The 19,379-nt window shown below is 39.9% G+C and overlaps 1 protein-coding gene across 1 annotated transcript; it reads left to right on the forward strand.

The window, feature by feature from the left end:
* Positions 1–6,582: 6,582 nt before the first annotated feature.
* On the forward strand, positions 6,583–16,135 carry arsj (arylsulfatase family, member J). Its single transcript, XM_087789758.1, has 2 exons — positions 6,583–7,162; positions 14,294–16,135. Exons 1-2 carry the CDS (start codon positions 6,858–6,860, stop codon positions 15,690–15,692), a joined length of 1,704 nt encoding a protein of 567 aa, XP_087645884.1. The 5' UTR covers positions 6,583–6,857; the 3' UTR covers positions 15,693–16,135.
* Positions 16,136–19,379: the final 3,244 nt, after the last annotated feature.

The raw sequence follows: 19,379 nt of genomic DNA on the forward strand, positions 1-19,379 counted from the left end.
ACTTTGGGTAAATTCGTTTTGTTTGTTTTGTTTCTTGCTCTGCTACATTTTGAGTACTTTTCCAGTCTCCATGTTCGGCGTCCAAATGGATCTCCTTCATATGACTCCGACCACTTGAAGTCAAAGCGGTCAGTGAGCACTCGTGTCTGGACACGACTCTTCATGGCTAAACATATTTTCTCTCACTAGTGTCTGCTTTTTCTATGTTCTGTGTTTATTAATTTAATTTTTTTAATCATCCTTGTAATTTTTTCACAGTTCCTGTTCTTATTTGTATCTATTTTTACATTGTGGGGATTACTTTGTTGTTTTACTTGATGAATCACAGTTTTGAACATGATGGATCAGTTGTTAAACAAATGCTGCCACATGAATATATGTGTTGGCATGGATCGGACCCCTAGGCCTTAAAGTGAATCTTCACCCAAAACTCAAACTTCCCTCATTTTCTACTCACCCTTATGTCGACTAAGGGTTGGGATTATTTTCTGAGTAATCTTTTCCTTTGTAGAGTAATATACAAAAATGTATTATATTGTATTATAATATTATTATTCTGAAAAACATCCCAACCCTTAGTCGACATGAGGGTGAGTAGAAAATAAATGGAACTTGAATTTTTGTGAACTAACCCTTAGAGGGCGAGGGTATCTTGGATCTACAGCCTTCATGTTATTCATCAACATACATTATATACATACATACATATACATACATACATATACATTATATACGTGAGTGGTGTCTTTCTGTAGTGAGTTTTGTGGAATAAACCTTTATTATTACCATAATGAAGCGATCAATAACACTTATGAAAAATATAAAATACAGGGACATGATTCTAATAATACATTTTGACCAATCTGTCTGACACATCTGGTTTGAATTTAGAAAAATGTTTATATAACATATTTGCAACATTTTTATTTATTTTATTCATTAATAAGTTCATTTTTTGCTATTAAAGCTTTATTTTAGTTTTTCCAAAAAAGGAAAAAACTGTGACGAACTGATGCTAGGGGTGCTGATGCTCTAACATCTCTTTTCTTCATTATTATATTTAAATTGAAGTTTTAAAAAAAAAACACTATGTTGAAAATTGAGGTCACACTTAAGGCATCACATAACAAATACATAATAAAGCAAGTCTGAATATGTGTTCACAATTTTTTGGGGAAACTGACATGATTGTGTTGCTCGAGACAAAGATGGCTGAAACACAATCCGTGTGTCTGGAAGGACTCTTTTAACTCAAATCTTTTTGTCCATCACTTGTGATGTGGTGAAACCAGAATGACAGCGCGGCAGGATCGAGTCGACATCTGAAACAACCAGGAACAAACGGGTCTATTCTGTCGGTGCCCGGACTTGTCCTGCCTGCACACAAAGCCCATGTTTGGATGAGAGCCCAGTGATAGAGACGATAAAGTATCATTTAGAGCTCACCTTACATCCAACCACAACTGCTACTTCCAAAGGTACCTGTTCACCAAACATCTCCTTTCCCTCTCTGAGTGTGTGCGACCATTAGTGAATCAGAACTTCACGTTTCTGCTCCGTCAGCCTCATAAAAACCCAGGAGCCGCTGGAGGCTGCCGCTAATTTGTTCTGCTGTTGTTCCTCATAATAGGTCTTCATCCCCAACGCCTGCAGCTCATTACGGCTCTAAACACCCGCGATGGATTAGCTTCGTAATTTATTTGGAATGGACGAAGGAAGGTTGAAGGTCACATCACGCGCAGTGGGTGGAATACAGCCCAGTTAAGTGATTGGTTGGTGTGTTCCAGATGCTCTCTTGAGCCGAACCGTAGACGGGAACCTGATCTGGTTCTCACACAGTGGAAATGAGGCAACAATTGACTTTTGCAATAAATCCTGCCGCTGTTTCAGTTGAAATCTTTCCGCCGAATTCATCTATTATTCGGGGAAAAGCTGAGAGAGTGAACAGGATGTAAGTTTCTGCAGGTCAATAATAGTCAACGTAGGAACACAAACACAATCCAACATCTGGAAAGAGAAGAGTATCTTATGATCTCAACACACCTGCAGGAAATCAGCTGAGCAAAGATGCCCTTTATGCTGTCACGATAGCCCAATTTCCGAGCAGACATCTTGAGTGTAATTCAGAACTCTGTGGCGATTCAAGCCCTCGTGTAGCAGCTCGTCTGCTGCTCTCCATGACTGGACTGATAGATGCACACCATCCGATCTCTACATAGCTGACATTCTCCTGCTATCGTCCCATCGTGGCTTATCTTTGGTGTTCTGCGGCTCAGCGACGGCTTCAGCCTGCTGTCTGGAATGTTGGACACAATAACAGTCTGAGAAACCTGCAGATCATGAGGGCGTCTGAGTGACACATTTTTGCTGGAGTCTTCCTATTGTGTCCACTAGGGGTGTTAATGTTTATGATATTTTCTACATGTGTAACCGAAGCTTCTAACCGTCGTGAAACTGGATACACAAATTTGATTTATGATCTCCAATGCCATTTTTCTATTGTAGTTGCGTATAGATGGTTCTGTCTCAATGGAATGTTCTTAGAGTCCTTCCTCTATTTATTAACTCTGTGTTCATTTGCTCACCTTAAACCGATTTTATCTGGTACAAATGTTAGTAAACAATGAAGTATGAAGCCGCAGCACGAGTCCCTGTAGTAAAAAATATATATATATACAGTGTATATATATATATATTTTTTTTATTTTTCATTTTATCAATTTACAAAATGAAAAGTGAGTGTACAAAAGAGAAATCTAAATCAAATCAATATTTGTTGTTACTACCCTTTGCGATCAAACCAGATTCAATTCTTAAAGGTACACTTGCACAAAGTCAGGGGTTTTGTAGGATTCTAGTGAGGTGTATGATCAACCAATTATACCAAACAGATACTAATGATCATCAATTTCACAAGTAGGTTGAAACACAGTCATTAAGTGAAAAAGATACATCTGTGTAGGAGCTTAAAACTGGCTGAAGAACAGCCAAACTCTGCTACCAAGCTGGGGTTGTGGAAAACAGTTTCATGTCACTGGTCATACATCATGACAAGACTGAGCACAGCAACAAGACACAAGGTAGTTCTACTGCATCAGCCAGGTTTCTCCCAGTCAAAGATTTCAAAGCAGACTGTGGTGTCAAGATGTTCAAGCTCTTTTGAAGAAGCACAAAGAAATGGGCGACGTTGAGGATCGTAGACATAGTGGTCGGCCAAGGAAACTTAGTGCAGCAGATGAACGACACATCAAGCTTATTTCCCTATGAGATCGGAAGATGAAATTGTCAGAAACCAGTGTGACCCAGGTACACCATCTACTTTCCAGAGAAGTCTGGCCGGAAGTGTCTTCATGGAAAAGTTGCAGCCAAAAAGCCATTCCTCAGACATAGAAACAAGGCCCAGCAACTCAACTTTGCACAAAAGCATAGGAACTGGTGCAGAAAAAAGGCAGCAGGTGCTCTGGACTGATTTGTAGTATTTGGCTGTAGCAGAAGGCAGTTTGTTCGCCGAAGGGCTGGAGAGCGGTACAATAATGAGTGTCTACAGGCAACAGTGAAACATGGTGGAGGTCCGTGGCAAGTTTGTGGTTGCATTTCTGCAAATGGAGTTGGAGGTTTGGTCAGGAGTAATGGTATCAATGCTGAGAAATACAGGCAGATACTTATCCATCATGCAGTACCACGCATATGATTGGACCAAAATGTATTCTGCAGCAGGACAACGACCCCAAGCATACAGTCAATGTCATTAAGAAATATCTTCAGCGTAAAGAAGAAGAAGAAGTCCTGGAAGTGATGGTATGGCCCCCACAGAGCCCTGATCTCAACATCATGGAGTCTGTCTGGGATTACATGAAGAGACAGAAGGATTTGAGAAACATCTACAGAACATCTGTGGTTAGTTCTCCAAGATGTTTGGAACAACCTACAAGCCAAGTTCCTTCAAAAACTGTGTTCATGTGTACCTAGAAGAATTGATGCTGTTTTGAAGGCAAAGTGAACACACCACATATTGATTTGATTTACATTTCTTTCCTGTACATTCACTGCATTTTGTTAATTGATGAAAATAACTATTAACACTTCCATTTTTGAGAGCATTTTAGGTTAAAGCATTTTTCACACCTGCCTAAAACTTTTGCACAGTACTCTATATTTTTTTGTAATTTATGAACTTTTTTATTCATGCATAAGTACAATAAACACTTGTATATATATATTCATATAATTGCTGTACTTGCTGTATCTTTCAACAATTGATCATAAATGCTTGTGAGTTGTTGCTTTCAATGTCTCAAAACTTTATTAGTTTATGAGTCGCACATCACATGACCAAAACACACACACGTAGGCATTGGTGACGAATAAACACAAAGGAGAAGAAGAAATATCTTGTTATGATTCATATCCATGTAACTGTTTTCACCTGAAGATGTTGAAAGTGTCCACCCATCTTTGGCGGAGCGTGAAGATGCAGGAACTCTGAACGAATCAGTCCCTTCAGTTCATTCTACGATGACATAACAGCTGAAGTGTAATCTGAGAAAATTCCAGCATCAGAAGATTCCTTTGCAAGAATTATGTCTGGAATTTAATGAGTTTTCCCATGAGGAGTTTGAGAATTTCATGCTACCCACCCAAATATCTGTCGACTCCACTCGAGGAAAAGCTATGACGGGAGGTTAACAAAACAGTACTTAAGAAAAGAACTGTAGAATAAATGATTGTTGGAAACTGTTGCTGTCTTGGTCGAGGGAATTTAGAGATTATTTTCTTCGGAATTTTTACATACTTAATAATAATAACTACAAAAATAGACAAATTAATAAATGTTCCCCCAAATATCCACATTTAATTTTTGATAGGGCTCAGGCAGCAAATGGCAGAAGTGGTCCAGAAGTTTACACACAATAGAAGTGATTAAGAACGTTACTTGTGACGTTTCTTCAATAAAACTAATCAATCCACCCAAATATAAGTTAAACCTTTACTGACACAACTTAATTGAAGTCAGTTTTTTAAGCAGTGTTGCAAACACTTGGACACAGAAGGACAAAACCTATTTGATCACGGAAGAAAGTGCACTTTTACAATAAAGAACATTATACAAGAATATGTATCACTAATCAATGGAGGTGAAGAAGGGTTCAGGCAGGCATTGCACTCACAAATGGAATGCAGCTGTCTGCCGCAGTTCCCTAATTGTTGTTATTATATAAGTATTATTGCCTGAATAGAGTGGAGATTATGTTACACATACTGTAAATGCTTCTACCAAAAGGGAAATACGTGTTTTGGGTGGGTCGATGAGACTTTTTGTCTCGTCAAGACTCAAAGAGTGAAACTCCACTCTACTTTTTGGCTACATTTCGTCCAGCTCCTTCAGATCAGGTGTCGGAGGCAGTTGCAGGTATGAAGATGGAGTCTGGAGCTAGAAGGGACGTCATAGTGTTGCATCAAAATCATTTAATTTCACCTTCTCCACATGTGTCAGGCTCTCATCTCATGAATTGGTTTTGACTCAAACTCAGTTGGAAAAATCAAACAAGCTTCATTCAAGAGGCAGTGTAATGATTCGTGAACGATCGAGTTACAAGTGCAGACACGCTCGACCTGCTCACAGTTTGCTTTAGATGCCACATTCTGTCAACCGTGTTTTCCAACACCTAACATGTATACTGTACTTTCCTGTACGCTTCTGGCCGTGGTTGATACACACACACAGTCCTGGTCCTTCACACTGTACAGAACCTCCCGACACCTTCAACCCGATTCATGCACTCACAGCAGGTCTCTTCTGGCTCCTGCCAACGTTTTACTGTAGTTGTGCTGGAAGTTTACAAACACCTCAACTTTAGCAGTGCAGTGTTTGTCCACACTTCTCAAACTTCTGACTCTCACAGAGTCCATACTGTTGCACTGTTTACAAATCAAGCGCACACTTCTCGAAAGCACAAGTTTGATATTTGAAGACATTTCTATTTCACGTTCTACTTATTTTAGTTCCTCTAATATTTGGAGCTTTGCATTTAATCCTATTGTATCACCAACTGTTTTAATGTGATTTTTGACATTATACACGATGTCCCAAATAATGCCTTCATTTGATCTAATGTGTATTGGTTCTTGTTTGTGAAATGTTCTAAATATCCATCCATGTTGGGAAATGACATTTGACAGTTAAAACTTTTTCCGTAGCAGTAAAAATTAAAATGATTACAATTTTTTTAAGGAAATACATTTTATACAATTGAACGGAAAATGGAACCTTTTTTTTTTTTGATGCAACATGTCATCTAAACGCAAACCTATTTTTCATATATATTAAACTACCACATCATCTTTCACCTTGTGTGTGTCCAAATGGATGTGACTGACCTGATGCAATTATCACTAAACCCTGCGACCCTAGCACACTGGGACTCTTAGTGTAATAATATATGGAGACATATATATTATATATCCAGACATGCTTTTTGTTTCTGTCACATAACTCTCACTTATTTTTCCCCTGTGTTGAATCGAGGAGTGGGCGTGTCCAAGCTGTCCGTGAACGCACCTCGCTCCCCCTTCCTCTCGCTCGGTCCAGATCGAGTGGTAGTTCGGGAGGATGGTGGGTTTGACAGAATGGGGTTCTCTTGTGGATCCACCTGCCCACGTGGAACGCCTGTTTTGACCGGGACTGAGCCCGGACTTTCCAGATCCATATGGAGACCTTCTGCCTGGAAGCTGTCAGAGCGCGAGTCTAGATGATCATGAAGTCCATGAAAGTTCTCCTTGAAGATGTGAGCCGGTCCACCGGGGGCTCTACAGAACCTCTGTAACCCGTCCCTGGAATCCAAACCCCGGAGGGCAGCATGTACATTGTGTGGGTCCCGGCGAGTCTGCTCCTGGGCTTCATCATCTCCCACACCTGGAGCGTCCAGATGTCCTGGGACAACTGGAGGACTCGGAACCGAGGAGACGAGTTCGACAAGCCCAGCAGCCAGCCGCACATCGTCTTCATCCTCGTGGACGACCAGGGCTTCCGGGACGTGGGTTACCACGGTTCCGAGATCAAGACCCCGACCCTGGACCGGCTGGCAGCGCAGGGAGTCAAGCTGGAGAACTACTACGTCCAGCCGCTGTGCAGCCCGTCCCGGAGTCAGCTGATGACCGGCAGGTACTGGACCTCCTCTGTCCTCTGGGGGGTCAGGGGTCATGCCCGGACCGGGATGATAAGCGATAATGTTGTTAAATATTCTATAAGTAAAGTAAGATTAAACCGTTACATATAATCCCATAGGCCCAAAATTAAGATTATATATTGTATATTTCTTTATAGTAGTATATGAATGAATATTTTAAACAAATGTTTCAGGTACAGATCAGAGGTGTCCAAACCTCTTAGGAAAAGGGCCACATTTAATGATGTGGAAAAACAGTGGCATCATACCCAGAGTTATTAGATCTATATCTTCATCCAGCTCAACAAAAAAAGGATAAATAATGGAAAACAGAATGAACATCAACACTTGACAGTCTCACCTTGTGGTGTTTTCAGTTGACTCGTGATCTTGTTCGTGTATTTTACATTTTCTCGATGAAAAATGCAGTTAATAACGTAGAGTTAAATCTGCTCAAAACCTGACTTTGGAAATGCATGGTATATAATTTTTTCCCGATTACCATCTGGATCCAACAAACTTTAGGAGGATAGTTGGAGTGTGATTTAATTATTTAATGTTGACTATTATGATCAAAAAAGGTTTTTATGTTTGTTTTTTAATTAAAGATTCATACCAGATTTACCTGGCATATTTTTCTTTTCTGAAAACAAAGCACAGCACTGTCAGTTTAACAACACTACTATATGGCAAAAAATAAAATAACAATAAAAATATACATTTCACAGAGAAAATATACCAACATACAAGTCAAGTCACATAGATAATTCATTTGCGTCCATCTTTTCAAGAAACAGCACAACTGGTTGCCATATCTTTGTACATTTAGATGAATTACCTCTGGTCGTATATATTTAATTTGAACAGTTTTAGATGTATAATCACATCACCAACTCATTGTTTAAAAGTTGGAGGGTGAGTATCTTTCCATTGTATCACAATTAGACATCTTGCCAGTATTGTAGACACCTTTAAAATAATTTCTGTTGATTTGTTAATCAAGAGTTTTAAAAAGTTAAGTATGCACTGATACAGATACAATTTAAAATAATACTCATGCAATTCTTCTTTTAAGAAAGTCTTCCAGTATTTTCTTTAGTTTATATAATTTGTTACACATTCATACTATTAATAGCAGATTCTCCATCACTAAGACTTCTGTAACTATGAGCTAATAGTTCAGACACACACTCCTGCTGTGTCACTCTGGATCGTATTCACTGTACGTTTAACCATGTTTCCCATGAATTCTTATGAGCCTACGTTTGTTCAGTTGCTGAAATGTATTTTGTTAGAAATGAGTGGACACGAATGTCACCCTGGAAACCTTTGTGTTCCTGGAGGAAACTGTAAAGAAACATTGGTGGGTGAGGCTTGGCACTATACTCACTATTAGGTGTGTGTGTGAGTTGATAATTCACATCAGCAGTTTGAAGCTCCATGGGGCTTCTCCATCTGCTTCTCTCTTTAGTTGGAAAGTTGGAGTCTTGCTGGGCACCGGTACATTCTGGCCCACATCCGAGATAAACACAAAAGTGGGGGTGTCTCAGCGTCTTTTAGAAAACCACAACAACGTTAAGACAAATCCTTCACTCCAGCTGCCACGTGGAAATGTAGACCTGTGTACATCGGTGCTGTCGGAGTTGTCGTTACGGTGTGTGTGTGTGTGTGTGTCTTTGATTGATTGACATGACATCATCTGTTCGTGTGTGCAAACATTAAAACTTCACACTTAGTGGATCTCAGTGAACATGTCTTTATGGAACACTTGCAGAGGCTTGTCAAGACAAATATCAGACAGAGCCCAAAACTGAATCCAAAAACCTTCAAGCGAGCCAGAGTCAACTTTCACATGGTAACCGAGGCAACCGTCAACATCTGTAGCACTTTATGTAATCATATTTAATTGTGAATTTTCTTAGAAAACATGCGGCTCACTTCGACTACCTTGACCAAACAAGGGCATCATTTTATGAAAGAATTTGTGTTAATATGTTCAGGTCATGTGAGGAGAGAAGTTAAAGTCAAATGTAAGCTGGCAGATAGACTGGAGTTTCATATCTGTTTTGATTTGGCGGTGGATGCACTCTATCCTGGTAAATTGTTAAAAGTAGGTCTTTGTGAGTTTGACATTAATAGTAGATATCTAATGGAGCTTTACTACAACAGAGCTTAGAAATAAACTTAAAAAATTAAGCAGAACATGGTGATACAGTAGATGGGCTGGACAAACCCAGGAAGTAAGAAACGCGGTTACACACCGTTTTAGTATTTTTAAAGCTATCTTGAACGCCATCAGGTTTTCCACCAAAGGACAGAGGGCTCATTTCAAGCATTCTGACTGTAATCCCAACTGTTAACATGTATCTGACACTCAAAGTTTTTTGCAGGGAAAAATCCCAGAGAATGATTGGTAACCTCAAAGCACTTTAGAAGTAAACATTTCTTACATTTCCCTCCAATACTCTTTGAGTATAAAAAACATTCAGTTGTTTCCCTCGAGGCTCAAGGAAAGTTGTCCTTTTCTCGTGAGTCGAAATGTTCCCAGGAGTTTAAAGTGAGCACTTGTCCTGACCTTTTAAAGCTTCTGAGTTTGCTTATTTTGGATTCTTGTACATTCTTTGGCCTCTTTTATCTTGAGTGGACTTTATCTCTAAGAGCACCAGCAGATTTGAGGATTAGGAGGATGAGATGCTGATATCTTCACCAGCTCATGGTCAAAATTTAAGGATGAAACCTGAAAAAATACCAGTGCAAATCTGAGTTTAAGTCCGGCCTTGTTCCGCCCTCCAGAACACTGCAGAGTCGTGATGACATAGACCCCTCTGGTCTTATGTCTTTCTCACGCACACTTGAATCCTCCACCTGAAGAAGAATCTTCATACTGACCTGGACAAGACAGACTAGCCTACCCCATTCTTCTGATCGGCTGTGGGTCAGAAATGGCGGTTGCATTCATTTCTATACAAATAAATGAAGATGCAGACTCTGCTGACATTGAACTCATTTCAGTATTTTTTTTTTTTAAGGAATTTTACTACCTGTTCAAATATCAAATTAGTAATAGTAACAAGTATGAACCGTAGCCATTAGCAATGTGATAAAAACACATTTAACCCACATCTAAATGATCAGCTACATGTTGAGAGCCAATTTGTAAGAAAGATTTGGATTTCAGCTTTGGGAACCAGAGAAGAAAAACAATGGAAAAATCAGAATCAAGTATTCCACAAGACTTGAAGGGATATTTCAGAATAGAGAGTGTTTTGTAACTTTCGTCCTATGTTTCTAATTCTGATGCAACTAGGTTAGCCACCACTCATATTTGTTTGTGCCGAGTATGTGAGTAAAAGAAGTATGTTGTAATCTAAGGATCACAGAGACTTGAGGAGGTGAAAAAGTGTCTGTCACATGAAGATTGAGAACCTGTCTGGTTTGATTTAAGTGTTCCGATGTGATTTGCTGCTCATACTCAGTCATCTCCGCTCTTCCCTCTAATCCCATCAGTCAGTTCTGGATCGCTGAAGGCGAGGGCAGAGGTTTCTCTACATGCCAGCTGCTTCCATTGAGAACGTTTAAAGGACGTCCACAAAAGACATCATTTTGACCTGACGGTGCAGCTTCTTTGTTGTTTGGCAAACACACTTTTCACCTAGATTGATGTTTGCGAGAACCTGTTCGAACAAATCCAGCACATGGACTCCCATCATACATCATGAAGTGTTTAACTGCTCCTCGTCCTTCAGCTCACAGAGTCACGGACACACCTGTGGTTGTAGGTTTCCTCCTTTATTAGGCGGTTTATATCTCACCCGACTGTATACGTCTGACGCATATGGTGCTTGTTTTAATCTTAACTCTTCTTCTCAGCTTTCATGTCTTGAGCCAGTGTTTACATTTTTGTCTTACCTTGTCTGGAAAAGAAAGGGAATATTTAAGACTTGTATACATATAACTATCCAGCCACTATTGCTTTTGAACCTTGAACACCAGAGCAGTTCTTCTTTATCAAATAACATTGCGAACAAATAATGATGATGTGAGTTTATTTCATGTTTTTACTTTTTGGGTTACTATTTATGGATATTTTGTTTTCTCTTACAATGACTTTTGTTTAAAAGCACACCACACAACGATTAAGAATAAACCTCTCATTAAAATTGTATCATTAGCTTTGACAAACAAGTAGCTGCATTGAAATGTCCCTAAGCCTATTTTATGTGCTTTATTATAGATAATCTAAACACTCAAATCCCAAAACTTTCCACTTAAAGCGCTGCTGTAAACAAGAAAATAACTGTATACACTGTCTGTAGATTGTAAACCAGATTTATAGGGACCTCTTTACCTCTTTACCTTTGGCAGTCCTGCCCTGACTTTATATGGACATGGTTTACAGATTGTACAGACTGTAGATCATTAACTGGCTTTGCTGCATCTGCATCTGAGGAGCCATTAAACCAAAAGACAGACACAACTAAGACGTAATTATAACTGATCATACCTTATCTTATCAGATAATGTGGTTTGATTATATATTACTTAAAATACAATTAATTAAGGAATTTTAGATAGGTGGGTATGTAGGATGGTAGGTAGGTAGGTATGTAAGAAGGCAGGTAGCCGGTTAGGTAGGTAGGTAATCATTTTTAAACATCATTGCTGCAAGAAAAATGTCTCCATCATCATTACATATAGTTTTGACCCCGGGGGGATTGAATTAATTCAGTTACCTTTTAAGCATTCATTTGGGAAAACGGTTATATAACATTGTCTATTTTGATGACAGAGGCGGGGTTTTTTATTAAAGTAATTTAAGGGCAGTGTGTCTGGACCAGAACCATTTAGTTTATTCATTAAATCCATAAAACACACCACTTTGCATTGCACAGATAAGAACATGTACAAAGGTGGTGTTACATAAAGGCAGTGTGAGCACTTCTTTGAAAGAGTGCAAAGACAAAGACGAAGCAGAGCTGACTGTGATCAAACAGACAGTTTCTAGTCCTCGTTGCTTATTCGAACCATATGTGCAGAAGACGTGGAGCACAGTTAGCAGGATCTCTCTGGATCCTCCACACACTTGCAGCTACGGACACGGCCAATGCACTTGTCTGCTGGGACAGTTGCCGAGGGTCTGTGATTTGAGCTAAATGAGGTGTGTGATTTTCTGGCTTCTCATCTCAACAGTTGTGCAAATAAACTAGAAGGACAGTTTGATTCTAGGATACTTCACTCTCACTCTCGCTCTGACTTTAAAGTGTGATATGGACCAGGGAGGTCCAAATCACACACAGAAGAGAAGCCACTGTGAATTGTGGCAGTGCTGGGGGTGGTTAACTCAAGAGCCCTGGCCTCTTGCCCAGGGTCTAGATTCCCTGCTTTTTATTTAAAACTTCATAGAGATCCGTCACATCAGTCTGCAGTGAGTGAGAAAATATTTTAGGGGGTTACCGGTTATTGCAGATTTTCCTTGAGGACTCATGAATTCAGAAAGCGAGTCCTGTCCTTCTTCTCCTACAAAGTACATGCAGTTTCCTTGTCGACATCAGCGTGAGTCCAAAAGACGCAGGGCAGGTTCACCAGAGAGGGGCCTGTGCTCCGCCTTGTTCCACTCGCCGTCAGGACCCTGCCTCGGTTTGACTGATCGGTGGGGGGATCAGAGACTGCACTTAGCATGACATTCTCATTACACGCACGTTACCTTTCGGTATGTGAGCTGCAAAATATCTGCAGGGGTTCTAGAGTAAGAGACTGTTACAGGACAGACACACCGATTCTGTGCGAAATCTGAGGTCTTGATATCCCACCTACTGCTGGGTTATGGAAAACGACATTGTGTTAAATATATCTAGGAAATCCCTCCAGATTTGAAGAGAACATTGTGATACACCACAAGTTGTCTGATGTAAACAACCTTTTTCCTATTATTTGTTTCCCAAGGAAAGACATGAGTCTTTCTTTTTGGCCACTTTCCCACAAACACATTAACATGGCGTTGGTTTTCCAAAGGGCTATCATCTAATGTGATGCTCAACTGATTCATCAACTATCTTTAATGCTTGGTGTTGATCTGAAGGACATCTTCTGCTTACGTTTAAAACCCTTTTCTGCAAAATGGTCTCTTCACTAGCTCCTTGTTATTGGGGTACCATAGAAAGAATTTCAGTCCTGTGACTTTAAGTAGCTTTCTAAACTAAGCTGGGCTTATCATTCCTTGTCTTGGACGATGTCTGTCCAATGAAGGTTTGTTATTATTCATAAAGCCTCGTTTGATGTTGCATATTCTTAAGGTTCCTTTTAAATACTTTTTACTTCTAAGTTAAATTGTACACGCTAGATGATCAGTCCAGATTGCATTTGACTTCCCTATAAAAGTGAAAAGAATAAGACCCTTCTGATCTCCCACATTCTTCTAAGTTGTGCAAAACACTCAAGAAAGCCACACAGCTTCATGACAGCCTGAGTTAGCATTTGAGACCTCAGGGGAGAAGGATCAGGGGTCAAAGAACGAAAGAAGGTGTTGAGTACCACAAGAGAGATGGTGTGTCGAGTTGAGTAAAGCCAGGCAGGATGAGAGGTTAAAGTGTGCGCTTTTTGAAACCTAATGGAATTAATGGAAGATGTGTTAAGCCACTTATGATCACAAAATATCATGAATTCCTCATGTTAAATAAGTCAAAAACAGATAAAAACATGCTTAGCTGCTGATGTTCAGCTGGGTCCATCTGGATTTAGGAAGATTTTGAAGTTTTTTTTTTACTTCTATGGATTCAGCAAAAACTTTAAATATAATTTTGTGAGCACATGAAACAAAATTAGTCAGTTGATTAAACTTGCACTTGAATATAGTGACAATATATTTAACATTTATATAACAAGTTTTAGCATTACTAAGTGGTCAGAAGAAAATCTGGAATTGCTTGACTCAACTTAATTATTTTTGGTGGAATTTAATTTAATTTTTGTGGAATTTATTTTACTTTTATATAGTTCTCTTAAAGCGTGAGGTCGGAATGTTAAAATGTTAAAAACCTTTTTAACCCAATCTATTCATTGGGGTCTATTTATTGATACAGTTTATCTCTGTTCAACCTTCTCTTACCATTTTCATTCTTCTCTCTTAGGTACCAGATCCACACTGGTCTACAGCACTCCATCATCAGAGCTACACAGCCCAACTGTCTACCCCTGGAAAACGTCACTTTGCCTCAAAAGCTCAAGCAGGCAGGATATTCCACTCACATGGTGGGCAAATGGCACCTAGGATTCTACAAACGTGGCTGCCTTCCCACCCAGCGGGGCTTCGATAGCTTCTTCGGCTCTCTCCTAGGGAGCGGGGACTACTACAGCCACTATAAATGTGAAGGTCCTGGCATGTGTGGCTATGACTTGTACGAAGGGGAGGAGGCTGCTTGGGAACAGGATCGAGGAATGTACTCCACTATGATGTTTACTCGTAAAGCCATTAAAATATTGGCCAACCACAACCCGAACAGGCCATTGTTTCTGTACCTGGCCTATCAGGCCGTTCACTCCCCGCTGCAGGTTCCTGCCCACTACCTCGAACGCTACAAGGGCATTCCGAACCCGCACCGCCGGAAATATGCTGCCATGGTTACCTGCCTTGATGAAGCCATCCACAACCTCACGTTGGCATTAAAACATTATGGGTTTTATGACAATACTGTCTTGATCTACTCCTCTGATAATGGAGGCCAACCCTTAGCAGGGGGGAGCAACTGGCCTCTGAGAGGTAGTAAGGCTACATATTGGGAAGGGGGCATCAGGGCTGTAGGCTTTGTGCATAGTCCACTGTTGGTAAATAAAGGGACAAAATGTCGATCTCTGGTCCACATCACTGACTGGTTCCCGACATTGGTGACTCTGGGTGAAGGAGATTTAGACGAAGACCTGAACCTGGATGGATATGATGTATGGGAGGCCATCAGTGAGGGCCGTCCCTCCCCACGCCACGACATACTTCATAACATCGATCCTATTTACATTAAATCCAAAAACGGATCATGGAAGGCTGGTTACGGAATCTGGAACACAGCCATCCAGGCGGCGCTTCGTGTTGGCCATTGGAAGCTGCTGACTGGGGTGCCGGGGTACAGTGACTGGGTGCCGCCTCAAACTTTCTCCAACCAGCGCTTGACAAATCGATTGCATAATGAACGAGTGCGCTGGGACCGGGGTAAGTCTCTGTGGCTCTTCAACATTACCGCTGACCCTTATGAAAGAGTGGATCTGTCTCAGCGCTACCCTCACATCGTCAAGAAGATGCTAATGCGGCTTGCACAATACAACAAGACAGCGATTCCTGTCCGCTACCCAGCCAAGGACCTGCGCTCCAACCCGCAGTACAACGGTGGTGTGTGGGGGCCCTGGTACAAAGACGAGGGGAACAACAGGCAACATATTGACGACAGATACGATCACTTTTTCACCAACCATCTGAGTCCAAAGAGGTGGAATAATAAGTTAAAGAACAGGAAGCTAAAAAGAAGAGTGGAGGATTGACCTTCAGCCTTTGTGAAAGACTCAAGTTTCATTATCTCAGGGACTGATATTTCTTAAAAATATTTTCTATGGAGGTTTTTTAAGGACAAAAAAGGCGGAATCCACTTGTTCAAAAACACTACTGTCACGCCCAGAAATAACTATGACCTCATGTTGAAATCATGGGCATTTAAAGAATTTTATTTTTCTAGGTTGTGTTGCATGCTTGAACTATTTTCTCTTTTGCACCATTCATATTTAGTTGTGGGATGTGATTAACACACATAGCTGTTCTGTGTGGGGATCAGTGTGGGAATCATTAATGTGACATGCAAGTGGTCGAATGAGCACCGCTTGTAAAAACTAGAATAGAATATGTTCTCTCCCTTTAGATTACGACCGGTCTGGCACCAGGCCACCTGAATGTATGACGAACAAAATAAAAGTCAAAGAGACAAACTTTGTTTTTGCCTTGTGTGATTTGTTTCCTTTGTGGTTTAAATCTGACTGAATATTCTGACGAGACAAAAAATAAAACATTATTGTCTTCAGTTCTTTCTAGTACAATATTTTAATCAATGTGTTTTATCCTGATTTGGCAAACTACAAAGAGGCTGGACACCAGATGCTGTAACTTTACAAAGATTGCTCGTGCAATTTTAAACAAATGCAATTTGGAGAGGTTCCTGTTCAAATCAGAGTGTGTTTCAAGACTTGTACTAAACAATTAAACACAGGCAGAATCAAAACTGATATGAACCAAGGCTTTCTATCATATGTGAAGCCAACTTGTTGAGCATTTAGACACAGCAGAACACAATACTGTAATTAGGACCACCAACAATCCTTCTCTGGACAGCATTTTTGTCAGTGAAAGTATTGAATGAGTGGCTGCAGATCTATTCAGAGCCCCTCCCTACGCTCAAAATATACTTATGTTTTAGCCCCAAAATATTTATGTTAGGATTAAAAATGGGCTTTCATTGTTTGTCCATCTATCTAAAACATTCAATTTCCCCCAAAAATAGCACATACACAATAATTAAACTCACAATTTATAACTTCAAAATAAATACTGTTTAGCCTCAACCTTAAGTTTGTTATAATACCTGTTAACTGTGTGTCTTTTAATTGTTGTAGAAGTGTCTTCTAAATTCTTTACTTACTCAGTTGAAATCATTTTGCAATGGGGCTACATGAAAATGTGCGTTGAGACAAACAAGTTTTAAATATTTTTGAATTATATGTGCTTTAGAAATAAGACAAATATAGGGGTGGATTTAATATTGATGAGAAAAATAAAATTGAGGTTATCAAGAGCAGGTGTTCAAAATTAAGATAAAACAGAAAATATAATAATTGTATTATTATTTTGGTAACAACAATAGCAATTAAAAGAATGATAAGAGCTGCAATTGAAAAATAAATGATTTGGAAGGTCATATATATTTGAGCTTCAAACAGACAAGTTATCATAAGGGAAAAAAAGGATCACTGAACTAATACAAGTTGACAGATGTTTATCAGGAAATTAAATATATTAATAAAATTTGACTTTTTTAATTTTCATATTGCACTCATGTTGGTCAAGGAGGGCCATGGAATTAGTTGCATGCACACAAAGCTCTTGACCTCTATCCTCTTTCTTCCCTTCGTTTCCTTTTGTATTAAAACCAAAAAAAGAAACTTGATCTGAGGCTAGTGTGTCAAAGTACCAAGTTCTACATCAATTACCACCCAGAGCTGGTGAAAATAATGTAACACAAGGAGCCTGCTCAACTGTCAAAGATTTTCTAGTGTTAACAACTTATGTTCACGTTTGACGGAGGTTCCCACAAACTTTCTCGCCTATAAATGAAAACAGATGACACTTAGTGGGGTGATGTGTAGCAACTTTCCTTCTTCACCCAGATATGAGTCAAGTATCGACATTGTTCCCATGGGAACCAGAAAATGCGTGAGTAATCTCAGCCTCACTTGGCGGTTGCATAACAGCGATGCCCTGGCTGTATTAGAGCCACAGAAGAGAATTGCAGGAGATCATGTTCACAGAATTTCTTCGCTCTCTCGGGCCTGAGCAGTTAAATCCCGGATTCTTTGGGAATTCACATTTGCTTTCAGTTATTGGCCGACCTGATGTAGGAAAAGTGTTCTCGTTCTCTCATAAATGGGCTCTGAACGGTTCTCTCTGCAAGTCACAGTGCCTTACTTTAAGAAAACTACCTTTTAAGTGGTGACACTGCTGGAACTCTTTGATGCAAGCCAAGTGTGGCAGAATGACTTTGGACAGCAGGAGCATGTGTGCCAAGAACCTACCAACCCTATGCCAAGAGCTGCTTGTTCCGTGTGATGACTCAACTGGACATCTCTCACAAACTTGAGCTGTAAACCCATAAAAGTATGAGCAGCTTCATAGAAGGAACACTATACAAAACAGCGTCCTGGCACAGAAATCATAGTGATCCTCAAGGTCTGATCTTCAGAGCCTCCTGGCAGTCACGTGTCATTCCATCAATTTGACATCATGGACAGCTTTTTGTTAAAGTTGTACAACCATGAAAACGAGCTGCTGTTATGCTTTCGGATGACGTAATAGCAAGTCTTTCCCCGGCAGTCACCAAAGAAGCTGGCCAGTTTCGTGCCTGAATAAAGAAAAAATATATGAGCTTTTAGGAGAAAGCCTTGAGGTTTTCTTTCATCGTGCAATAATCAGCTAGTCACATAAGAATCTGTTACGTCCACCGCAACCACAGACCATGACTGTATCTGATGTGATTTATTCTTGTTGATGTACGAACAGTGAATCAGCTGCTTGGACAGATCCACTTGGCCAGTATTACTGTTGCAAAGATGGGGATTTCCTGAAGTGAGCAGTTCTTACCCTGAATATTCGATCCAGCACACTCATTCTATCCACTTTGTAACATGTGGCTTCATTTTAGCCTATCCCAGGACCACTCCCATGATATTTTAATATAACGCTATTCTTTTACTGCCCAACTCAAGTTCCTGTTTTGCTGTCACGTAATCTCTTTCTTTCTCCCTTCAACTGTATTTCCTTTTCTTTTAATCCCTGACATGTTGTAATGTGTTTCAACTGCATTTCTTTTCAGGGTTTTTACTTTGCTAAGTCCACAGCCTGTGAACCTCCTGGCTTGGGTCGACGGAGTGACTCACTGCACCTCAATATTTCAAAGACTTTTTGTTATACTGTTTTAAATGCAGACCACAGTCCAAGTGTAATCTGCTCAAGGCCGGCAAATGGTTTGGACATAAGTGAGTTAGACAAAAGCCAGCATGTAAGTCCAACGATGCACCTCCCAGGGATGTCAATACAATAGAGTTAACACGAGGCAGTGTCAGAGCTTGAAAGCATCAGTTACAATACAAGATAAGCAGAACTTCAACATTACGTGTTAGCCATCACAAGTTCAACATCATTAACTTAATGTTTTTCCTATTAATATATCATAGTTGATTGCTTTGCCTGCTTGGCAGCATGACCATCAGGAATACCATTTTGATTTAAAGGCTATTATCAATTATTATATGTTGTAATTATTTGTAATTTCTATTCTTGGAGGCTCAATATATCTTAATATTATCTGTGTTTGTCCCCCTCTTTCAAACACTGACCAAGCTAATCCATTTCCTTCAATTCATTATTGGAATAATCTGTATAATTGTAAAAAGGGATAAGATATAATC

This window comes from Callionymus lyra, chromosome 4, assembly GCF_982586985.1.
Source record: "Callionymus lyra chromosome 4, fCalLyr1.hap1.1, whole genome shotgun sequence".
In the NCBI taxonomy this organism is placed as follows: domain Eukaryota; kingdom Metazoa; phylum Chordata; class Actinopteri; order Syngnathiformes; family Callionymidae; genus Callionymus; species Callionymus lyra.